General features: G+C 43.7%; 1 protein-coding gene across 1 annotated transcript in view; it reads left to right on the top strand.

Annotated features, from left to right (window-relative positions):
- Nucleotides 1-7976: 7976 nt before the first annotated feature.
- Nucleotides 7977-26141, top strand: part of slc25a42 (solute carrier family 25 member 42) — a 36231-nt gene continuing 18066 nt past the window's right edge. Inside the window, exons 1-3 of the mRNA XM_033046798.1 lie at nt 7977-8102; nt 18704-18764; nt 24893-24988. Of these exons, the coding sequence (XP_032902689.1) occupies nt 24938-24988 (51 nt within the window). The 5' untranslated portion in view covers nt 7977-8102; nt 18704-18764; nt 24893-24937. The remainder of the gene's footprint in view (nt 8103-18703; nt 18765-24892; nt 24989-26141) is intronic.

Here is a 26141-nt window from a genome sequence, read left to right as displayed (position 1 = left end):
CGCCATCCCTCTTCCTACCCATATCCTCCATTCCCCCTAATCCCCAGCACTCTCCCTCTTCTATTCCCTCTCCTCCTCTCCTCCCCCACTCCCTCCCTCACCTCTCCTTTCCCCCTCACACACCCTCCATAACCCCTCTCCCCTCCCTACCCCCTCCTCTCCCTCTATCTCCCTGCTCCGCCACTCCTCACCGTCCCATATCCCACTCTCCCTTCTAACCTCCCCCACTCCCCCCTCCTCTCCTTCTAATGTCCCTCCTCCCCCACTCTCAGTGGGGGAGGAGTGACCAGCAGTCACTTCCCCACTTTCCCCTCTTTCTCCCTTCCCTGACCCCCTCCTCTCCCTCTATCCCCCTGCTCCCCCACACCTCATCCCCTATGCCACCCCCCCACAATGAAAATAGCATTTTTTTTAATGAAACCTCCCCCTTATTCCACGGGTTTAAAAAATGAAATTCTCAATGAAAAGCGCATTTTTTCTTTGAAATAACCTAAACACAATGTTAGCTGCTATTGAAAACGGAGGATTTGATTAAAACTGAGTTTTTTTTAAAATTGCGATTTTTATAAATGTAAATTGGATTCATTGAGACGTCATAGTGACGTCGAACGTGGCTGATGGGCTGGACAAGTGGAAAAGTGGTTTGAAAAGTGTTTTGTGTAAAGTTTAAAATGTGAATCAATTGTAAAATATAACATCAATCCGAACGATACTTGTTTCATTTACATCTCAGGACAATGGTGAGTAAAATGGGACAAAAATTGTAATGCTGTCGTGCACTGTTTTGGCACCGTTTTGGCGGGGTTTGGGGATCACACGCGTGCAAACAAACAAACAAGATGACAGTTTTAGTAATATATGTACTAGACCAAGTGGGACCCGTTGGGGATGTCACATGGGATGGCTGGTCCTTAAACACATTATTCCACCAATCACCTATAGCCCCAACTGCGCAGGCGCGCAGGCGGGTTCTCGTTGTGACGCCAGAGATCCCCGTTGTGACGCGAGTCACGGCAATGTTCCCCAACTGCACCTCACCCTCCCTCTTCCTACCCCTATCCTCCATTCCCCCTCATCCCCAACACTCCCTCCCTCTCCTCTTCACCCTCACTCTTCTCTCCCCTCTCCTCATCCCCTCCTCCACTCCCTCCCTCTCCTTTCCCCTACCCTCAGTCACTCTCTCCCTCCATAACCCCTTGCCCCTCCCTATCCCCCTTCTCTCCCTCTATCTACCTGCTCCCCCACTCCTCACCTCTCCCCTATCCCACGCCCCCACTAAACATAATGTTTAAATAACATTTGTCCTCCTCCCCTCCCCCACTCCTTCCCTCTCCTTACAACAATTTAACAAATCTCTCATTGCACTGGATGGAACACTGTTGACCAGCAGTTTATGTAAATTATATCTCATTGTGACATCATACGCTGCTGACTGCCAGCGGAACACAGCTGATGGGCAGTTTATGTAAATGAGATCCCATGGTGACGTCATAGCTGCTAACTGCCACTGCAAATTCAAGTAATTTTACTCAAAGTGGGATTCTGTAAAGATAAAAATGTGAATAACGTAAAATATTGCGTCAATTTGAACAAAACATGATAAAAACACACCGTAAGGTGGTCCAAAAATTGTAGCACCGTGGGGATTCACTGTGGAGTTGACGTGCGTTCAGTGTTATTCGCAGCTCAGAGAGCCGTGAGCCTCTCGCTTCCTGGGTCTGGCAGAGACTGAGTGAGGGACTACACTTCCGGGTTTTATAGTCCCTCCCCCCTCCCCCTGCCGCCAGCAGGGGCAGCAGAGAGAATGGGGAATTTAAAAAAAACATTAATATCTCTCTGATTTTTCATCGATGGGAAAAATCCTCAAGTCCCGGAAGGCGGAGGGGGGATCTGAGCGAGGTGGCCAAAAATGATGGCCGTAGGTGGTGGTGTTCTCTCGGAAATCACAGCACAGTGGGCCAAAAACGGTCAAGATCAGACTTTTAGTAATATAGATAACTAGGGAACCTTAGTGGTTTGGAGCATTCCGCACTCTTATTTAGCTGCTCAAAGACTTGAAGTCTGAATGCAAATGCCACCGGAGATTTGTGGTTGGCCCACTTTACAATGCAAGAGCAGCCAGCCCCAGCCTCTGGGTGACGGAGCTCCCGCTGTACCACACGTGCTCCAGGAAGGTGGGAAGCACCCTGTTTCCTGGGCAATGTGACAAGAAAGTACTCACCCCCACCACTAAATCATGTAACACTAAAGCTGATCTCAATGCCCTGAATAAACAGGAGCCTTAATTAGCAGACCATAAACATTCACAGCCTCTATTACTGGTGCATCGAGGAATGCCTACAGCCAGCCTATGTAGCCTCTTGGTCATTATCTCCCATACTGTAACTCTTCCACCTATAATAAGGGCCGTATCACCTGGGGAGCATAAACCACCTGTATGCTGGACACCGCCTTGACTTGGAAATACATCGCCCTTCCGCCATCATCGCTTAATTATACCCTTGAAAATCTAACCAACAAGTTCAATTTCAGCTTGAAAATGTTTTAAAACCTCAGCAAGTTATGCTGTAACATGTTTTCATGTTTAAATTTTTATTTTTTTTATTTTTAATTTGTTTATTTTATTAGAAGTTAATACAGTACAAAACAGTACGGTGGAACCTAATTTTAGGTGCCAACTATGTCATACCGTAATCCATTCTATGTACAACCTCTAGTTTTATGTTATGAGAAAGAAGTAGGCAAGACAAGAAAAAGAAAACAATAGAAAGGGGAAAAATTGGAAAAATAGATGGTAGAGAGTAGAAAAACGTGAAGTGTGTATATAAAAAAGAAGAAAAAAAAAAAAGAAAAAAAAAGAAAAAGTGGAAAGTAGAAATAGAAGAGAAGGTCCCTTAAAAGAGAATTTTTCAAATCTGTATTCGGAGATGTAGATCTATCCACGTCATGAACTGAAATCAGCAATCCTTACGGTACCGCTGCATCACATGATTCCAAAAAGTCGATGAAAGGAGACCAACTCCTTAAGAATTGGTCATATTTATCTAATAGTCGGAGTCTCATTTCTTCAAGGCGTGCTATGTCCATCATATCTGTCGGGACGACAGATGGCACAATGGGCTAAGTGTTCGGCTGGCAACCGGAAGGTAGCCGGTTCGAATCCCGCTTGGAGTGCATACTGTCGTTGTGTCCTTGGGCAAGGCACTTCACCCACCTTTGCCTGTGTGTGAATGTGTGTGAGTGATTGGTGGTGGTCGGAGGGGCCGTAGGCGCAGATTGGCAGCCACGCTTCCGTCAGTCTGCCCCAGGGCAACTGTGGCAACAGAAGTAGCTTACCACCACCGAGTGTGACTGAGGAGTGAATGAATAATGCGATGTAAAGCGCCTTGAGTATTAGAAAGGCGCTATATAAATCCCATCCATTATTATTATTATTATATTCCTAATCCACATTTTAACAGTTGGTATGGTTGTATTTTTCCAAAATTTAAGTATCAATTTCTTTCCAATTATTAACCCATAATTTGAAAAAACATTTTGGTCTTTATTTAAATTGGTATCTTCTCCTATTATTCCAAATATAATCCATTCCATTTTAGGTTCTATTCTTGACTTAAAAAGCTTTGTAAATATATCAAATATATCACTCCAAAATGTATTCAACTTTGTACATCCTACAAATGAATGTGTTATATTAGCGTTTTGAAACAAACATTTATCGCATCTGGGAGAGACGTTTGGATAAAATTTATTCAACCTCGTTTTTGAATAATATAGTCTATGTAATAATTTGAATTGAATTAAATTATGTCTTGCATTAATAGAACAGTTATGTGTATTCATCAAATACTTTTCCCATCTATCCTTCGAGATCTTTATCATTAGCTCATGTTCCCAATCTTCCCTTAGTGCTTCTGTTGAGGGTGATTCTCTATTTAATATATTGTTATAAAAGTATGATATTAATGTTTAAATTTCTGCTGGTTTTATTTATTGCGTTAGTCAATGGATAATCCTTTGAGCATTTTTGTTTAAGTATCTCCATAAAATAAAACCTTGGTGAAATCTGTTTTGTACCTATGTTTTGTTAGAGCCTTTCAGTCCAAATTATACTCATCTGCTGAACACTTCATGCAGCCTGCTAATGGGATTTTCAGTCACCTTTCTTGTCTGTTCCCTTTCCACTCTGACCTCAATCTCCTCTGCAGCTCAGTGGCAGCAAGAAGCACAGCACATGGAAGCAAGAGGGAACTTTATACTCCCTCGTCCCTCGTGCCTGTTCCATTATTGAGTAACATAATGACTGAACTGTGACCTGTTCCCTTTTCTCTGTGTGCCTTCATCCGAATCACTCCAACAACAATCATAAAGTGAGTTCAAAGCCACTGCATATTGAATGATTTTGTCCGGGAGGAAGGATGTGTTAATGTGGGAAACTTTGAGACTTGGATTATGGCAAGATTTAACAGGGACCTGAGAGACAATTTTTTCCACAGAATGTGGTGGGTATATTGAGGGGGTAGTTGACACAGGTATTATAACAACATTAAGGAGACATTTGAACAGGAACACTGATGGGAAAAATTAGAGAAATATGGGCCATACGTGAGTAAATGGGACTAATGTAGATGGGTTGTCTTGGTTGGCATTGGCAAGTTGGGCCGAAGGGCCTGTGTCCGTGCTGTATGAATCTTTTGCTTATACAGGCAGAAGAGTGAGCAGCTACTTCACCCCAGTTCCATTGAGAACGTCTTCACACCTGCCAATGCCTTTTAGGCTGCAGGGAGTCTTGGTCGCAGTTCTTGACTAGGCAAGACTGTTTGTTGTACCTGTTCTGGTGCATTTGACAATAATCTTGAACTTTTTAGAGCAAGAACACTACTAACATTTTCCCACATAGCCGCTGTTGGTATTAATCCACGATTATCATTCACCCTTGTTCCATTAGTACCACCTACTGCAGTTAATTCCCTGGGCACACTAACACACACACCCCCTAATGCTCTATGTTGGACCCCACCCTATTCCAATGCATTTTCCCCATTTCTAAACCTACTTATAAACTCTTTGCTTGGTTCAGAAGGTACATGGCTGAAATATTAAGCCATTCTCTCTTACAGATACTGCCTGGCGTACCAAGTTTTTCTAGGGCTACCTATTCATATTTTTAGGCTCTCGGTAAAGGCCCTGAAATGATATAATCAGTCTCCAGTACAACAATGGTGTTGGAACGGGAGATACAGGAATCCTGTATCTCCTTGGGGAACAACAGGTATGCACAGCTGTAAGAGCTTCCCCACTAAACACTTTCTGCTACATTGACATGCAAGAAATGAGAGGTTGGACACAGAAATTCTGGACATAATGCAAAATAATTTGCAAATTTGGAGCCAGCACGACTGGGAAAAATTGAACAGATTTGGATGAGAATAAAACTAAAACAAACGTTCTACTTCCGTGCACACTGAATGCCAGATATTGCAGAGGCTTTGAGGGATTATGTCCCACTTCAGAATAGCCATTGGGTAATGGAAATGTGCTCTAATATAATTTACAAATCCCTGCATCTTAAAGTGTGAATACAGAATAATATTCTCATGGAATTTATATGAAAAAATTCAATAAATAACGTTTTTTTCAATTCATATTCAATGTGTGCAGATGATGTTACTGAAAGTGGCAGTATGGACTGTTTCTAGGAATGCAAACCCCACCCACCCCCTCCATCCCCAGCAGCATGGGATCGCCTATATTCCCACTCTCTACCCAATGTTGCACCCATTCCCAATGAGTGACTTGGTTATGATTGCCTCTTTTTTTGACTATCTTTGACAATGCCGGAAAACGGTCAGCAACCTCTGTGGAAAGAAAAGGTTGACGATCTGGGTTTTGTTCCGACGAAGTGTCACCAACCTAAAATGCAGACACTTTCTCTTTCCAAAGAAGATGTCGGACTTGCTGAGAGTTTCCAGCATTTTCAGATTTTGCTGCAAATTTCCAGCAGTGACAGTTAACAACAGGAGATTGTGATGGAAGCTCTGGATCAGATCCTCTCACTACGGATGCAGCCTGACCTGCTGAGTGCTTCCATCATTTGCTTTCATTTCAGATAATCCACTTCTGCAGTTTGTTTTGACTTTTCAATAGCTTTGGTTTTCAGGCGGAGGTTAGGTTAGGTTTATTATTGTCATGTGTGCCAGGGTACAGTAAAAAACTTTGTTTTGTATGCTATCCAATCGTTAGATAACACTATACATAAATACAATCAAGCTAAACTCGTACAATAGGTAGCATGGAAATATACAGAATGCAGAATATAGTCCTCAGCATTGTGTAATAACTAGAAATAGTACAAGAATTTCAGGTAGAAATAGGTTTAAAAGAGTGGGGCTATTACATCGGTTAATAGTAGATCATCCTCTGGGACACAAAGACTCGCCGAGCTCCGGCATCTTAGATGTTGAAGGAGTCACGGTTTCTGAGCACAATGCAGGAACAGGGTAAAGTGGATCAGCCCTGAGCTTAGATCATAAAACGTAGGAGCAAAATTAGGCCATTCGGCCCATCGAGCTTGCTTTTCTATGCGATTGTGGCTGATCTATTTCTTCCTCTCTACCCTATTCTTCTGCCTGCTCCCCATAACCTTTGACACCCTCAATAATCAAGAACCTATCAATGCTTAAGAAAGAACTGCAGATGCTGGAAAAATGGAAGGTAGACAAAAATGCTGGAAAAACCTCAGCGGGTGAGGCAGCATCTATGGAGCGAAGGAATAGTTTGAATCTTTGCTTTAAAATGCCCCAATGATTTGGCCTCCACAGTAGTCTGTGGCAATGAATTCCACAGATTCACCACCCTCTGGCTAAAGATATAACTCCTCATCTCGATTCTAAAGGTATGTTCTTTTATTCTAAAACTGTGTCCCTCTGGCTATAGACTCTTCCACTACTGGAAGCATCCTCTCCACATCAACTCTATCGAGGCCTTTCATTATTCGTTAGGTTTCAATGAGATTCTCTCCGTCATCATTCTAAACTCCAGTGAGTACAGGCCCATATACATCAAACACTCCTGATACCTTAACCCAATCATCCTCAATTTTGTTGCGTGATGGTACAGGCTGGAGAAGCCGAGTGGCCTCCTCTGTTGTAATGAGGCGAGCGGAGTGTGTACGCCCCAAATCACGTGACTTCTCGTTACCTTGGCAACTCGGTACTGTCGCGCCGACTGCTCCCGCCTCCCCGATACCTATTGGCTGAGCGAATATTTACCTCCAGTTCTATTGGTCCATAGATCTGTCTATCATCCACATAATCAACCAATAGGCGCACAGTCCTGCCCATTGCCGGTGAACAACGTGGGCCAGGCGCCAACAAATCCCACGCTGGATATTTCAGAGCTTTTTGTCGATTGGTTCATTGCGCTGCCAATCTGTCGGACCCCTTCCGTGCTCGACCAATCGGATCGCGGCCCGTGGGGGCGGGGGAAGCGCGGCGCGTGCTGCGGCTCCGGTCTGGTCCGCCAGTATCCCACAAGCCCCGCGCCGCACCGCCAGCGTGATAGCGCACGCTGAGAGAGTCGGGGGCTAGGCTAGGAGTAGAGGGGCCGAACAGCAGCTGGGCAGAGCTCGGGGCAAATCGGCCTGCGGGAGGGGTCGGGCAGGTGCCACGACCTTTGTGAGGGAGGGGAGCGGGGATCGGCCGGTGTTAGGGGGTGAAGCCGGTGTGAGGGGGATCAGCTGGTGTGAGGGGGGTCGGGCAGGGGGAGAGCTGCCGGGTTGTGGGAGGGGTGGGCAGGGATGAGGGTGTCCTGAGGAGGTGGGTAGTGAGCCAGGGTAGTGGGAGGGGAGAGAGAGTGAAGGGGGGAGGATACAGGTGTGGCTGAGTGAGGGGAGGGGAGGGGAGGAAGGGAGGGAGGGAAGGGAGGGAAGGGAGGGAGGGTGGGAAGGGAGGGAGGGAGGGAGGGAAGGGAGGGAGGGGTGGGTGTGGCAGGGCCGAGGGATCGCCCAGGCAGAGTAAGCCGGAGCTGTCTGTCAGGATGCTGGACTGAGCTTCCAGCGACGGGCAGAGCTGAGAGCTGTGCCACCCCCCATTCACTCCACGGTAAGTCCAGTGAAAGTCCGTCTCCTATTGATAGTAAACAATCATTCGGTATTTACTTTCTGCTGAAGATTGAATACATGCAATGTGGAAATAATGCTCATAGTCTCGGAGTTTGAAGTGAAATGGACTTAGTATTTAGGAATGACACGTTTAAAAAAAAATTGTAGAGGTTTTTAACGAAACTTTTTTTTAATCGTGTCAATATTGTTTACCGCTTCGATCTGAAGAAGGATTCTGACCCGAAATGAGATCTGTTCATTCCCTCTACAGATAGTAACCCGCTAAACCTAATTTCTATGTTTCTAAGTTACTCCAGTCCGGCAGTTGGTGTTATGCCCAAGATTCCAGCATCTGCCGCTCCTTGTGTCTCTCATGTTTAATGTTTTATTTTGGAGACACAAGTAACTGCCGATGCGGGAATCTTGAGGGAAAAAATAATAATTCTGGAGGAACTCAGCGGGTCGAGCAACATCGGAACAGGGAATGACATATGACGTTTCAGGTCCCGCTTTTCGACTTCAACTAGACATGTGATGTGTCATCTGTGACAGTTTTTACTGGTATAATTGTCATATATTTTAATGTCCCTTAGCCCTTAACCTGATGATGCATGGTCTCGACCGAAACATCGCCTATCCATTCCCTCTAAAACAGTGTGTTTTACTGTTTTGTTGGTTTTGGATCACCACAGGGTGATTCTCTTTCTCCTTCTCTGCATGTTATTTTGTTGTTGTAATTCAGATGTTCTCAGTATTTTAAGAAAGAATGGTGGCGCGTGAGAGCAAAAGTAACCCGCCTTTAAAGCTATTGCCTGGTATCTAGTTCATTTAATTTCATGAATTCTGATCAGGCCTGTTAATTTTAAAATAGTGTATATCTAGCAGTCGTTGTTATCATTTTGTCGGGTTCAATTTGTAAACTAAAATTATTTTCTACATAATATTTTGAAGTAAGTGCAAATTAGCCTTTTGAATTTATTGAAGTTAGGGCTTAAAAAGTGGTGTTATCTGTTTTAACTATCAATTTTTACTTATTTACTTTGCAGGGCAAAGTGTTTTAATTTTGGATTATTTGCCAGATTTGGCCTTTCTGGTTACAGGAAAGTTTTCTATTTAAAAGGTAATGTTAGGATGCACATTCTACAATGACCAAAAGTAATTTTTAACTTTGCTACAATTCTTTGCTTGTTAGTTGGGCTGCATCTAGAATATTGTTCTGGCCACTTTGCTGTAGGCAGGATGTGATAGGGTGCAGAAAATGTTGCTGGGATTGGAAGGCTTGAACTTTAAGGAGACATTGTATAGTTTGGGACATTTTCCCTGGAATGAAGAAGGCAGAAGGGTGATCATGGAGGTTTATAAAATTATGAGGAGTATAGATAGGGTAGCTAATCACAGTTTTTTCCCCATGGATAGGGAGTCTAAAGTTAGAGGCCATAGGTTTAAGGTAGAATCTGGCAAAGGTCTGAGGCATGTTTTTCATATAAATGGAACAAGATACCAGATGAAATAGTGGACGTAGATACAATTAGAGTGTTTAAAAGACATTTGACCAAATACATGGGTAGGAAAGGTACTATGGATATGGGTCAAAAATAGGTAAAATAGCCTCGCATTTAGGTCAGCATGGATGAGTTGGACTGAAGGACCTGTTGCTGTATAACTATGAATTTAAAACAATTATTTTAGATTAACTGCACCCACACAGATAGCAGTATGGATTTATCCAATCAGTGTGGAACCAACTAAGGGGGGATTTCTCTGTTCCTCCTGCCCATAGTTTTATAGAAAATAATTTCAACCATTGGAAAACTGATTTCTTTCAATCTGTATCATTGTTTTTCCTCCATCTTCATCCGATCACATGCATTTGCTTTGTTCTTCTCATTCTACTGTAATTTTTAAAAAATTGCCTATTTTCAAAACTCTCCACATTGCCGTAGGACGATATCAGTTTCTGCTCTCACAGGTGCGCTCTGACTTGCATTGGCGCCATTTTCTACTTTTGCCTTCAATCAGTTGCACACCCTGAGGTGGTATAAAGATGTGACATTGAGTTGCTTGGCTTCTTGGTGAGAAACAGGCTGCATTGAATCAGATGTTACTGTGGCTGTTTGTAGAATGGGATATTATTAATTAGCACTTTCCTACCTTGGGGCAATAGTAATAGCAATGGCAAAGGTTAATGAAAGGAAGAATTGGCTTGTGACAGCCCACCATTAATTAAAGATTCACTCTGTGCGACACTGGTGGATACAATGTATGCCGGAGATTAGCCAACAATATAGTGCCCGATACACATTGAACTTCCTTTTGCTGAGACCGAGAACGGCACGGCACCGTGGCGCAGCAGTAGAGTTGCTGCCTTGCAGCGCCAAAGACCCGGGTTAGATCGTGACTACAGGTGCTGTCTGCATGGAGTTTGTACGTTCTCTCCGTGACCAGTGTGGGTTTTCGCCGGAAGCTCAGGTTTCCTCCCACACTCCAAAGACGTACAGGTTTGTAGATTAATTGGCTTGGTATAATTGTAAATTGTCGGAGTGTGTAGGATAGTGTTAGTGTGCAGGGATTGCTGGTTGGTGAGCTGAAGGGCCTATTTCCGAGCTGTATCTAAATGAAACGAAACTAACCTCTATAAGTTTCTGATGAAAATATTTTATGGACAATCTAGTGACTCCCTGCTGTTGGTTCTGTTGTTCATGGATTCTCATTAGATAGAGTCTTATTAGTAGGACTTGCATTTCTTTCAGCGCAGTTTGCTGTCAGTGGTCTGTGTGACCATAGGTGAGTGGTAAGCAGCGGCAAGTGATGAGTGCTCGAGTAGTTGCAGATCTGTTTATTACCCATTTGTTCCAAATGAGGAATAGAAGAAAGTAGTGCCCGAGCTCTCACTGACGTATCCTGCCAGATGGCTGATTATTAATTATAACTGTGCTCGAGCACGGAAACAGGCCCTTTGGCACACAAGCCCATGCCAACCAACAGTTACTCATTTACAATAATCCTGCATTAATCCCGCTTTTTAAAAATTATATCTACCTTCAATTCCTCCCAGATTCTACCACTCAGCCATACACGAGGGGCAATTTACAGCACCCACTTAACTTACCAATCTACACATCTTTGGAGTGTGGAAGATACCAGAGCACCTGGAGGAAACCAGTGCTCGAAATTAGCAGTTGCCCGGGTGCCAATGACCACCCAAAGTGCTGCCGGGCAAGCTAAACGCCGAGTCATTTTGCCCGGCTTGGCACTGCAGATACTGGTTTATACCGAAGATAGACACAAAAAACTGGAGTAACTCAGCGGGTCAGGCAGCATCTCTGGAGAGAAGGAACGTGACGTTTCGTGTCGGCGGCGGTAACAAGCAAAGATACTAGAAGAGTTCCTCTTGTATCTTTGGTAACAAGCTGTAGTGCGGGGCAAAGATATTGGGTGCGGCGTGACGGACGGTCAAAGCGAATGACGGGCCCGCGCAGCAGCTCCTCCTCCTCCCACACCTCGCCCGCCCTGATAGCGGCCGCTGCTTGCCACTCCGCCATATCCGCTTTCAAAACAAGCCCTCCCACACGCTGAGGCCGGGACAAGGGATGGAGGGGGAGGCCTCCTTTCGCCATCTGAGGCACCTGCACCGCTCGGCCCTGCACCTTGCTGTTGGTTGGCGGACGGGAGGCGGTGGCGAGGAGATCCCAAACGCCTCCCCCTTTGCCGGCGGCACTTGGCGGTGGACAGGAACGGCCAAGGCAACGGGGCGATGTTGCCCGACGAGCGCTGACCTTCCTTCCTCCCCACCTTCTCTCTCTCCCTCTCTCTCTCTCTGTCTCTCTCTCGTACGCCTCCCTCCACCCCCCTTATCCTGAGACCCCTCCTCTCCATCCCGCACTGATCCCCATTCCTGCCTCTATTCAGTCCTCACTGACATCCCCTGTGCTCCCCTCCCCATCTACCCCCCCAATCTATTCATCCTGCGCTGATCACCCTATCCACCTCGCATTGATTCTCCTGCCACTCCCCATCCATCCTACACAGGTCCCCCAATTCATCCTGTGCTGACCCCCTTTCCCATTCATCCTGCACTTCTCCATCCATCATGTACTGAACCCCCCCCCCCCCCCCCCCATTCATCCCGTACTGACCACCCTCCATTTACCCTGCACCGACCCCCCCATCCATCCTGTAGTGATCTCCCCATTCATCTTTTACTGAGCCCCCCATTCATCATGTACTGGTTCTCCCATTCATCCTGTGATGATCCCCTTATTCATCCTGTACTGATCCCCCCATCTATCCTGTAGTGATCTACCCATTCATCTTTTACTGATTCCCCCTCCATTCATCCTGCACCGAACCCCTCATTCATCCCACACTGATCCCCCCATTCATCCTGCACTGATTCACCATTCATCCTGCACTAATCCCCCATTCATCCTGTACTGATCCTCCATCCATCCTGTAACGATCCACCCATTCATAATCTAGTGAACCCCCCATTCATTCTGTAGTGACCCCCACATTTATCCTGCACAGACCCTCCAATCCATACTGTACTGACCCCCTCCCATTCATCCTGTACTGATCCTCCCATTCAACCTGCGCTGGGGGGATCAGTCTGAAGAAAGGTCTCAACCCAAAACGTTGCCTATTTCCTTCGCTCCATTGATGCTGCTTCACCCGCTGAGTTTCTCCAGCATTTTTGTCTACCCCCATTCATCCAGTACTGATCCCCCCCATTCATTCTGTACTGATCCCCCCCCCCATCCAGCCTGTACTGATCCCCCCCATCCATCCTCCACAGACCCCCCCCCCCCCTCGTCCATCCCGTACTGAGTTCTCCATTCAACCCCTCTGACCATCTATCCATCCCGCACTGATTGCCCGGCTGGCAACGGGGAAAAAAAGCTGAGAGCATTCTTGACCACCTTATCTACCTGTGACGCCACTTTCAAGGAATTAAGTACCATTATCCCAGATCCCTCCACTCAATGAAACTCCCCAGAGTCCTAAATTGTAAACGTCCTGCCCTGGTTTGAAGCAAAACCTTGCACTTATCTGCATTAAACTCCATTAAACAGTCCTCAGACCACTAGCCCAACTGATCAAGATTGTGCTGTAAGTTATGATGAACATCTTCGCTATCTACGATACCACATTTCTATATTCTCATCCAAATCATGAATCTAAACCATAAACAGTAATGCAGCCAGCTCCAATCCCTGAAGCACACCATTAGTCACAGGGCTCCAGTTCAAAAAATAGTTTTTTTTGCTAACTCTGCCTGGATCTTATGCAAACTAATATTTCTGCGCAGATAACCTAGTGGAAATTTATCAAATGACTCACTGAAGCCCATAAAGCCTAGGTCTATGGCTTTGCCCTCATTAACCTATCTGGTTACTTCTTCAAAAAACGTAATCAGATTCATAAGAGATGATTTCCCACATACAAAACCATGTTAACTGTCACTAATTATAAAAAGGCTTATATAATCTTATTCCTCAGAATACTCTCGTAATTGACCTACCACAGATGTTAGGCTCACTCTGCAGTTCCCATGCTTTTCCTAGCAGACCTTCTTAAATGGAGACACAACATTAGCCACTCTCCAGTCTTCCAGTACAGTGCAGAAACAGGGCCTTCGGCCCACCGGGTCCATGCTGACCAGCGATCCCCTCACATTAACACTATCCCAGACACATTAAGGACAATTTTTACATGTACCAAGCCAAGTTACCTACATACCTGTACGCCTTTGGAATGTGGGAGGAAACCAAAGAACTCGGAGAAAACCCACGCAGCTCATGGGGAGAACGTACGAACAGCACCCATAGTTGGGATCGAACCCGGGTCTCTGGTGCTGCAAGCGCTGTAAGACAACAACTCTACTGCTGTACCACCATGCCACACCCGTTTCTAATGATGATTTGTATTGTTCCGCCAGGATGCCTGCAATTTCTGCACTAGCTTCCCCCAGTGTCCTTGCATACTGTATATCTGATCAGGCCCATGAGATTTATCTACCTTCATTCACCTTAGGACATTCAGTAGCTCCTCGAACGTAACACGGAGTGCCCTCAAGACATTTCCATTAACTGTCAAGAGAGTCAATAGTGTTTTATTGTCATATGTCCCAGATAGAACAATTACATTTTTACTTGCTCCAGCACAACAGAATATGTAAACATAGTACATGAATGAGAGAAAAGAAAGTTCAGTGTGTATATATATATAAACATACATACATACTCAAAAAACAAACAATTATAGTGCAATAATAATAATAGTCTGTTGTAGTTCAGAGTTTATTTGTTGTCGTGTTTAATAGCCTAATGGCTGAAGTGAAGAAGTTGTTCTTGAACCTGGACGTTACAGTTTTCAGGCTCCTGTACCTTCTTCCCGATGGCAGTGGTGAAATGAGTGTGGCCAGGATGGTGTGGGTCTCTGATGATGTTAGTTGCCTTTTTCAGACAGCGACTCCAATAAATCCCTTCGATGATGGGGAGGTCAGAGCCGGTCATGGACTGGGCAGTGGTCACAACTTTTTGCAGTCTTTTCGGCTCCTGGACGTTCAAGTTGCTGAACCAGGCCATGATGTAACCAGTCAATATTCTCTCTACTGTACACCTGTAGAAGTTCAGGAGAATCCTCTTTGACATACTGAATCTCCGTAAACTTCTCAGGAAGTAGAGGCGCTGGTGTGCTTTCTTTATAATTGCATCAGTGTACTGGGTCTAGGAAAGATCTTCGGAATTTGAAGTTTTTGGAATTTGAAGACCTTTGGAATTTGAAGACCTTTGGAATTCATATTAGCAACAGAAAGGAGAAATCAACATGAAGGAAAAAACCTCCCATGTCCCACTCAGACTCAATCCATAATAAATGCAACTTTGTTACACACAACTGAAGTGCAGTAGGAATTTGAAGTTTTTGACTCTCTCCACCATCGTCCCATTGATATAAACAGGATTGTGGGTTTTCCAGTCTTCACGTCTTTCTTCACGGTAAAGACAGAGGCGAATTCCGGTCGAATGGCCTCATTCAGCTCCTATGTCTAGTGGTCATGATCTAAATATTCACTGAGGACCATACCCATCGTCTACAGTTCCACACAGATATAACTGCTTTGGTTTCTGGGAGTCTCTATTCTCTCTCTAATTACCTTCTTTCCTTTAATGTGCTGATTATAGATGGGATGCAATAGACAATTCAATAGATGGAAAACTATTGAACTTGCGTGAGCTCCAATCAAGTTTACAAATCAATTTTCAAGCTGCAATATGCAAGTAACTCGCCTGTATGTGTATGTTTGGAGGTTGATCTCCAAGTCATTGACATTTATTGAAACACATAAGCGCATGTGCCTGAAACATTTGTAAATTAAAGGTCCTCTATCAACCTGTCCCCATAAAACAAATTATGCTCTGGCAATAAATATTCACCAGGATGCCCTGGAGAACATACCTCAGGATCCTGCCATCAGTGAAAGAGGCCATTGATAGTGAAATTCACCCTTAACTACTGTATGTCATTGCCTAGAATGTGCTGCTACAGCCTTTAGCCACTTGTGGAAAAACTGTGTTTGAAGACTAGGATTTAAAACACTGGCACATGATCTACTGAGCAGCAAGTAATCCTGTGCTGTAATGTCTCAGACGTGGACCACCTACAGATGGTGAGCCATCTTCTCAAACACTGCCAATGGCAAGATTGCTGCAATAGGTGTGGTTGATGCAAATGAAATCCATGATCTCATTGTCACTAAGAATTAACCAACCCTGTAATTATTTATTTATGGTAGCGCCTCTCTGTGATTACAGGAGAATCTCGGTGAGTTCCTCGTCCCATGTGTGGAATGTACTTTCATTATGGTTCTGCTGGAACGCCAGCTCTCCATCAGCAGTGGGCTGTTTCAAATTACCATTGCTGCTTTCTCCTCCACATGCCAATTATTGACAGCTGCTGCAGAAAAACAATCTGCTGGAAGAACTCAGCAGGTCAGGTAGCACCTGTGGAGGCAAAGGGATAGACGGTGCTTTGGGTCGGGACCCTGCATCAGTACAGTTGCTATCTGGCAATTGCTGCACTTCAGTTGTGTGTAACAAAGCTGCATTTATTATGGATTGAGTCGGGGTGGGACATGGGAAGATTCTTCCTTCATGTTGATTTCTCCTTTCTGGTGATGGAGTTGCTAATATGACAATGGCACTCTCGTCTCCTGCGTTAGGAGGTTAAGCTCAAGATCTACATGGCTGTCCACAGGAGTTGGGTGATGGTGGTGCTGTCTTAGAATAAACTTTTAAACTGTGATTTCATCATATGTCACAAGGTTGTGATGCCATGGAACATGTGAAGTGTTATTGACAATATTTATCCCTTATTTGAATACGTATCTTGTCAATTATGAAAATCAGCACCAATGCACTTCCTAAGTGCGGTGAAGAAATATTTAGATAGGGCAGTGACGAGGGCATTTGGTATGCTTGCCTTCATAGGCTTCATTGGGTACAAGAGTTGGAAAATCATATTGCAGCTATATAAAACGTTGGTTAGACTGTACTTGGAACATTGTGTACAGTGCTTGTCGCCACACTACAGCAATGTGCATTATGGTAGCACTGAAGTGCAGAAGAGATTCAACAGGATGTGTCTGAAGTTGTAAGGAGAGATTGGAAAGGCAGAGATTATTCTCCCTGGAGTGGAGGAGCGTTGGGGTAACCTTATGGAGGTTATTAAAATTATATTGACATAGATGGTCAGAGTCTTTTCCCCAGGACATTGGAGTCTCGAAATGTAGGGCACAGGTTTAAGTGAGAGGGGTGAAATTTAAATGAGATATGAGGCAAGTTTTTCCACACAGAGAGTTATGGTTATCTGGAATGTGCTGTCTAATGTGGTAATGAAGACCGATGTAATTACAATTTTTTAGGTATTTGGGCAGGCATTTGAATAGCTCAACATAAAAGAATACAGGCCTAATGCAGGGAATTGGGATTATGTGGATCGGCATCATGGTCAGCATAGAAGAGGTGGGCCAAAAGGACTTGTTTCCCTGCTATACAATTCTATGATTCTAAATACTCTGCCTGACTAGCTTATGATAGCTGAAAACAGCTCTATCCCTGAGTATATTAAACAAGGAATTATAGGACATTTCAGAATGACTTAAATATTTTTTTAAAAACATATGATAAGAAAATTGCCAGTTTTTGACCATCCCTACTTTTGGAACTAGGGATGGAATTAGGACTTGAGGTTACAAAGTAGATTTTGTTTAATCAGTTGCTGCTGATAATGAAAGTAACTAGATAAAAACAAGTACTTCTTACGATGTACCCCGGGCAGCTTATTCATATTGATTTCTTGGTTCTTGGTTTTTGGTATGAAAGGTGTAGTGATACAGGTACTAAGCAAGGAAGAATAGGCTATTTGTACTTTTCTAAATAAATCAAAGTATACCGATCATCGTATTTACTCTGGTTTAATAACTCTTGGGTGTGAAGTGTTCTGTGATTTAATAGCTACAATATAAACACAACTACTATTCTCTCTCCATTCTTGATATATGAGTATTTTCTTATTTAATCTGAGTTTCTGTCAGTGGCACAAAGTCCGATACACGCAATGTAATTTGTTCTGGTTCACTATTTATATTCGAAGACTGTCCTTATCCTGATGTTCTTCCAATATTTGACAGCACATTGTCCATGCTTGTTTACGTGAGATCATTGGATTTTGTTCATAGTCCAGACTGCTGCTGCGTGTAATATTGACAGAGTTATCAGAAAGGGCTGAAGCATTGCGCTGTAAACCAGGAGTGGCACCAAAGCTTGCATTTATGGACAGCACTTTTGTCTCTCTTTTATTGCAGACCAGTTATTCTTCGTGCTTGATTCACTAACCTGGGACATGATGAAACGTCTAAGCCAAGCACATTTAAACATTAAACATGAGTTACTCCATCATTTTGTATCTATCTTAGGTGTAAACCAGTATCTGCAGTTTCTTCCTACAGATTTAAACATTATGTGCGGCTATTTAAATTACTCTCTCCCCTTGGATGGACAGAATATATCCCATTATTTTGATGTAGAGTAAGGAGTTGCTCCTGGTTTATGGCCAATGTTTACCCTTCCACCTATCTCACGGAACAAACTGGCCATTGTTAAACTGTTATCCTTTGGAGTTTGCTGTATTCAAATTATCTGTCCTGATTTGAACAATAATTACGGCATGTTTCAAAAGACATGATTAGTTGTTCCTAATTGGGACTCGTGATTGAAAAATGCAAGTTTGCCACTGCTAAAAATAGTCATCAGAATACTGTACATCTCATTTGACATAATGATGGATCCTTTGATTCTTTATTCTAGAAATGGTACATAAAAGTTTAGTTTTTTTGCCTGGTTGTGAGTTGCTATTATTGCTGAGTCACTCTCCCTCCCAGGTTATCTCTTGAACCATGTGATTGAATGGGCTGTTTAAGTTAATAGTTAGTAGCAACATCAACCTACGTCAGTTTTGTGCTTTCTTGGACCTTGCAAGTGAGTACTTTCCAACCTCCAGGACTGTTTACAATCATGTTCTCCTTTGTTTGCTTTTGTCTAGAAATCAACTACAGCGCAGAAGAACAACTTCCAGAATGTGTTCAGAGTTGTAAAACTGACAGGTAGGAAAACAGCAAACATCTGGTTTTCCTTTGACCAGTCATTAGATAATCTGAAATAAACACAAAACTGCTGGAGACACTCAGCAGGTTAGGCAGTATCTATGGAAAGGGAGATAGAGAAAAGACCCCTTCATCAGAAATGGGTATGAGAACAAGAAAACTAAGGGGTTGAGTTTAGTTTATTAGCACGTGTACCAGGGCTGCCAACATTGAGTGAGAGTTGAGAGTGAGAAATTGCGAGGAAGCGCAGCGATCCAGCACGAGGGAGCATAGCGACTGAGGGGGGGGTGAGGGTGTGTGGGAGGGGGGGGTGAGGGTGTGTGGGAGGGGGGGGGTGAGGGTGTGTGGGGGGGGGGGGTGAGGGTGTGGGGGGGGGATGAGGGGGTGGGGGGGGGGGTGATGGCGTGGGGGGGGGGGGTGTGTCCCCTCCCACGGTAGGGAGCTTTTGCATTTTTCAGCTTGAAATTGTGCAATCTGGTGCATACTGTAGCGAGTCTTTTAATTTACACTTGAATGCAACATTTATGCTTTCAATTGGATTAGGTATGAATAGGTTTAGGCTAAATTACATTACTAATTACATTCCACAGTAGAGCCAGACTCTAACAGGTGCAGCACATGAATGACCTAAGTATGTTCATGTATGGAAATCAGATTATAATTCATGCTGCTATGCATATATATATCTATATAATATTAAAACTCTGTGGCTGCTGGCTGGCTGTGTTTCTGCCTGACTTGTGGTTGCCAGCCTGTGGGTGCCAGCCTTTGATTCGTTGCTATGCCAACACCAGACCCACAAACGCCCCGATTTTTTCCATTTCGGTAGAGATTTCACTTTTCATTCCAAGTATCCACTCCTGATTAAATTTCGTCCTGTTTATGTACACATTTTTAATAAAATCCTTCCCCCACCCCCCACTCACTCATTTCGTCGCCTTCTGCTGGCCAGCGACCATAACGGCTGCTGGCGCCCGCATCTCGCCTCAAAGACGCCATTCAAAAACAGCCGCACTGCTGAGTCCTGAACGGCTTGAGTTGGAGGACCACGTCTCCCGTGGGAGCTATGGGTAGGGAACGGCTGCGTTGGGGGAGCAGACCCAACAGGTCTGCACTTGGTCTAGTATATATATAAAAACATAGAAACAAGGTAAGAGGAGTCAGACTTCCATCACTGTTCTGCACAAATAAATTAATCATTTACCCTTTGACTATAGAAACAAGAAGCGTTTCCTTCTCACCTCCCCCCCCCCCCCCTTTTCTATCCCCCGCTCCCCCATGAATGTGGGCCGGCCCAGGTGCTCTGTGTCCAGCTGGGGTCCAGGGGAGGTGAGTGTCAGTGATCCGGGGGTCGGGCATCGGAGCAGAGCCTTAGCCCGAGATTCAACCCCGCGGCTCCGGAGGCGGCACTGACGCCCCAACTCACCCGGTCCGCTCCTGGCTCCGAGCCGGGGTTAAAACTCCATGGGCTGTGAACAGAGCGGCCGATGGCACAGAGCCGCCAGAGGTGAGGGTGGGAGGTGTGAGCGGTGCCTCAGGGGTGGGTGCTGGGACCACCGCCGTGTCTCACATTTAGACTCTAAACTAAACTTTTTTTCCCAAATCATCCGTGGACAGGTAGTTTGACTGCCCTGCTTTAAACCAATGCCTTCTAGTTCTTGAATCGCATATCGCGGAAAAAAGACTGCATTCACCTTATATATTCCTCTCATGGTTTTTACTCATCTCTGAAACAATTTTTGCTTTAATTTGAATTTCCAGCAGCTGAGTGTCAAATGAAATCATTAGCACTGCAGAATTTGCCATTTTATATAGTGTGCGATGGGCTAAAGCCAATCAAATTGTTTGTTATTTACGGGCAACCAGCCAACAGAAAGTTATTCTCATTGGTGAGTGTGGAGGAGTGTGGAACCCTTGGGCGAATTGAATTTTTCGTGACTTTTTTAATTTAAAAAAAAAATTGAGCGTGAGATTATTGTGATCAGCGTGAGAATCGAGTGTAATGCGTGATTCTCACGCTCAATGCATGAGAGTTGGCAGCCCTGCGTTTACCGAGGTACAGTGAAAAGCTTTTGTTGCATGCTGACCAGTCAGCGGAAAGACAATGCATGGTTACAATTGAGCCATTCACATTGTACAGATACATGATAGAGGGAATAACGTGAATAACGTTTAGTGCAAGATAAAGTCCAGTAAAGTTCAATCAAAGATAGGCCAAGGATCACCAATGAGGTAGATAGTAGCTCAGGCCTGCTCTCTAGTTGTAGGTAGGATGGTTCAGTTGCCTGATAACAGCTGAGAAGAAAGTGTCCATGAATTTGGTAAGGCCAGTAGTTATTGTTACTCGCTAATGGCCATAGGAAAGGTGTCAGTGGGCCACTGCAATGATGAAGTTCCAGAATATTTAACTGGCTGCAATTAAGGCACCAACTGGCACTCTTCCAGTTTGGCACCATGTCAAATTTGTGGGGGACTTTGCAGCAGATGTGGTGTACCCAGATGCCAGTTGATTTGTGCTTGTAGCTGAAAATGGTTGTGGGTTTGGAAATTCTTGTGTTGATGGCACACACCCACGGCCATGATGGTCCGAAGGTGGAGTGACTGATTTCAGGTAGCGGATAGACTTCCAGTCTATGTTCTAGATGTTCAGTTTCATGTGCATGATTTGACATCACTAACTCACGTAGGTTGTGTATATTCCATCCAACTAATGTCGGCATAGGTACCTCTTGTACAGCCAGACTGAAGACTCGTGGAAAGTCAAAACGTCATCACAGCCCGTATAAGTATAAGTAGTGATGCTGCTCACAAAGGTAGTTTTGTTCAGAGCAGCAGCACCACGGAATGCTCACCAACATTTTTGACTTTAATTTAATTAGGTTTGAAATGAAGATGGTTAATTAGTAGTTAATTGAACCACATAACTAGATTGGGAATTGAAATTATCATACATACTAAAATGTGTCAGTTGGTAAATGCATGGCCCAGTATGGAAAAGAGCAAGAATCAAAGATCAGCCAGTGATTTGTGCTTAGTGTTTCTCCTTGTAGCATCCCTTGGCTTAAATGTGTCCATCAGTTTTCCTACTTGCCAGTTTTAATAAAGTAGAAAATATGTCAGGGTTTTCAACCGGTGATTTTATTTTGGAAATTGTGTGGAACGTGAAGCCTGGTCTCCTCACTAAATGGCTCTGACTCTCACTCTAGTCATTGCTTTGTTATACTTCCATACTTATGCCTGCAAATCGGAGAATCGCAGACTTTGTGTATTGTTTGTCTTGCCCATTTATATATATAGTCACATGCTCCTTGATGTTCAAATCATAGCGATTTAAGCCATGTTGTGATGCCAAGAAAAAGCCGAAAGACCAGAAAACATTCTGCTCTGAATCCGTTATGTTCCTGCAGCTCCTTGCACCCTGAAACCACCCCCATCTCTTGCCAAGCTGTTCTATTGCTGTTACTGCAGTGACACAAAACTGGGAGATTGTGAGCTGTGAGGAGGATGCAGAGAGACTTCACGCTTATTTAGACAAGTTGAATGAGGAAGTAAACACATAGCAGCTGCAGTATACTGTAGAGAAACAGTATAATAATAATAAGACTTGTAACATTCATATATGGGCTTATGAGTGCAAATATTTGTTTTCTGTCCTGGGCAGATTATTGTACATTGTACTGGACTGTGGACAAAAGCTGGGGGTAAATATTTTGACCAAGGGGAGACTTGTACATTTGATTTTAATCGTAATCCCTTGTTGCCTCCTTATTTTGTAGGGCTCCTGTTGCTATTGGAGAGTGATTTTTTTAATGCTGTCAGCATGGGCAGAATCCATACCATGTTCCAGTGATGAAAGATCAGTGTTCAAGTGAATTCCACCCCTAAAGTCATGCAGGCAGATAAAGGTCCTTTGGCCCATCTTATCTCTACTGACCACCAACTACCTACTTACACTAATCACATTTACCAGCATTTGCTTTGAAACCTTGGTTAGCAGTATCAAATTAATTGTAAATCACATTATAACCTTCTGAGATCATGGAAGGTACTATGTGAAAACCTGTCCCAGACTGTGTGACACTCCTTACTTTGATGAGTTCATATTCAGAGACGACTAGCCAGTCATTTAGTTTTAAGATTAAATGGCATCAGCTGTGTGCAGGGATGACATTCGACGGATATAATAGCAGATGGAATATGATTCAACATTAGTCACTTCAAAATATTCAGCAACAGAGTACGTGAATCTGGCATCGTTTGCCTGACACTGCGAGTTATTAACATTATTGACCTTTGTCACAAGTTGGATTGTGTTCAAGGATAAATGTTTGCTTTTAGAGGCATCAAATGATGTGACATCAATCTAGTGCAGATGAAATTAAAACAGCAAATGCTAGAAATAATATAAATTTGAAAAGCAAAAATTATAGATAGATAAATGATGATAGATGAAAGATCTGAGGAATTGACAACAGTGGGGAACAGCAGAAAAGAGGAGTTGAGGTCTGGGGCTGATGATGCATAATTGCATTGAATGGCAGGTTAGGCTTAAAAGGTCCCGACCCAAAACATTGTCTGCCATCCTCCAGCATTGTGTTTTACTGAAGGTTCCTGCACCTGCAATTTCTTGTGTCTGCCTCCACGGGTGCTGCCTGATCTGTTGAGTTCCTCAAGCAATATGTGTTTTGCTCAAGATTCCAGCATCTACATTTCCTTGTATCTCCTTAAGGGGCCGAGTCACTATCATCTGCTTCAATTTTCTTGCGTCCAAGCCATGAGCAAGTTTGATATTGTGCTTTTCCCGGTCAGTTGATTAACATTTTTATGTTATTCCTCTCTCAAGTAGGTTTATTGGTGTTGCCAAAAGTTAAATATCAGCTTCAGGCTCTGGGTGTAACATTTTAATTGACAATCAGAAAGGCAGGATAATTGTAGTGACAGAGATTTGGATGTGAAGGTGCAACTGAACTTATTAAATGAAGATTGGGTGGAGAATGTGTTGAAGGTTTAGTGAAGTGCCGAATAGGGAGGATAGTTTCATCGTGTGCAGCTCATTTGTCTTGGATGCAGGAAAGGACCAAAGAACACAAGCGAAAAAGTTCAAACGACCTGCCTTAGACTAACCACAATGATACGACTGCCAAGAACAGCCAAGACTGCCAAGAAGGCACACCAACACCTCCACTTGTTTAGGAGACTGAGGAAATTCAGCATGTTGCCAATTACTCTTACAAACCTCTACAGATGCACCATAGAAAGCATTCTGTTGGGTTACTCACAGCTTGGTTTGGAAAAAGCTCTGCCCAACACCGCAATAAATTGCAGAAGGTTGTAGATATACCCCAGTCCATTGCACAGACCAGACTTCCCACCAATAACACCATCTATACTTCACGCTGCTTTGGAAAAGCAGCCAACATAATCAAATACTTGTTTCACCTAGTCCTTCCTTCTTCTCCCTGCTCACATCGGGCAGAAGGTACAGAATCTTGAAAATGCCACCACCAGACTTGGGAACTAGTTTCTGTTCTTTCTGTTATCTTTCTGTTTCTCTTTCTCTTATCAGGCTTCAGAACAGTCCTTCCATAAGCTAGGGTTCTGTTCGATTCACCACTACTCCATTGTGGACATTGGACTTTGTTTCTGGACCTGATGCGCTACAATGCTGAGAACTATATTCTGCACTCTGTGTCTTGCACTTTACCTACTGTACTTGAGTTTGAATTGATTGTATCTATGTATTGTATATCTGATCTGAATGGATAGCATGCAAAACAAAGCCTTTCAATGTGCCCCGGTACATGTGACAATAATAATATGTACAGCAAAATTGTAATTCTATTTTTCTTCAAAATATAATATTTCCTGACCCGTTCTATGCTGATATTTGTTTCATTCTGGATCCAAAATGGATAGAACAACCTGCACTTTAGAAGTGGATAGGTTGGATAGATGGATAGAACAACCTACAGCGAAATGTACTGTACGCATACAATCTATAAACAAACTTCACATTGCAAAGATTATGTTTCGATAAAGGTTATGGAAAACCATATGTTTATTTACTCTCTGCCTCTTGCCTTTCACTTTGAATGAGTCATTAATATGACTTTTCTAACCTTTTGCAGGACTCCTGTGATCCTCACTGCTCTGCATGTGTGAGGGGTACTGGTATGGAGAATGTTGCAAAGAAACCTCTTGAAACTGCTTCTAATCAATTAAAGGTAAGAATGGATGGCCTATTAGGTTCACGAGGCTCGAAAGCGGACGTTGCATTGATCGACTTATTGATCAAATCGTGGAGTTCAAAATGGCAATGTGAGATTTCTTGGCTCACAGTGGAAAATGATGACCTTTCACTCATGGGAAATGCATCTTAGTTTACAGATCTAGTAGGGACACATCTCAGTAACTTAATATACAACAGCAGCTTCTGGTATAGGATGGACCTATGTAGACCAAGGCATCTTGAATTTTATTTTGTGTTGACTGTTGATATTAGCCAGGAGTGTAATGGGTTATCACAGTTGAATTATTGGATAACAGGAGGTGGGGAAGGACAATAGCTTTGATTGCACTGTAGATGTAACCGGAGAAGAGGCACCCGTGGACTGTACTGTAGCGAGTTACAGTGCCCTCAGGAAACAATTAACATTTTTGGTATGGATGGAGTAATGGAACTAGATGGTGGTTCATATGGAGATAGACACTGACCTGGAACAGAGTTTAGCTCCAAAGGCTGCTTTTATGCTGAAAGTTCTTCACAAACAACAATAATTTCAGAGCACTGAAGGATAAACACTCTTGTGTTTTCCATTATCATATTTGCTTGCATAGTGTAAACATTTTTCTGCATTTAAACTTTAATCCATTTTGAGGATTGATTGGTTCCAAATGTAAATGGAATAAAATGGACCTTGTGTTTGTCCCGTGTGCATGCTTGCCGGAGTAGAAACACTGAGGTGTTGTGGTTGATTCTGTAACCAACACATGTTTACCCATAAAAAAATAAAGTGTTGGAGTAACTCAGTGGGTCAGGCAGCATCTCTGGAGAACGTGGATAGGTCAAGATCCTTCTTCAGACTGATGTAGGGGGGGGGGGGGGGGAGTAAAGGTGGAAGAGAAGAGGGGCAGGGCAAATAAAGCCTGGCAGGTAATAGGTAGATTCAGGTGAGGGGAGGGTTTGTCAGGCAAATGGCGGACAAAGGCTAAAGATGAAAAGATAGGTGTGAAGAGTTGTGTATTGTGAAACTAGATAAAGGAATGGAGGGAGAGGGGGGAAATAGATGCGAGTCCTGATGAGGTACGAGGAGAGGTCGGGAAAGGAGAGGGGGTGTTAGGGGGAAGAAGGGAGAGGGTTATGTAGTTACCTACAAT

The sequence above is a fragment of the Amblyraja radiata genome, chromosome 29 (assembly GCF_010909765.2).
Source record: "Amblyraja radiata isolate CabotCenter1 chromosome 29, sAmbRad1.1.pri, whole genome shotgun sequence".
Taxonomy (NCBI): domain Eukaryota; kingdom Metazoa; phylum Chordata; class Chondrichthyes; order Rajiformes; family Rajidae; genus Amblyraja; species Amblyraja radiata.
The sequence above is the reverse complement of the archived record's forward strand: the minus strand, read 5'-3'. Positions and strand labels throughout refer to the sequence as shown.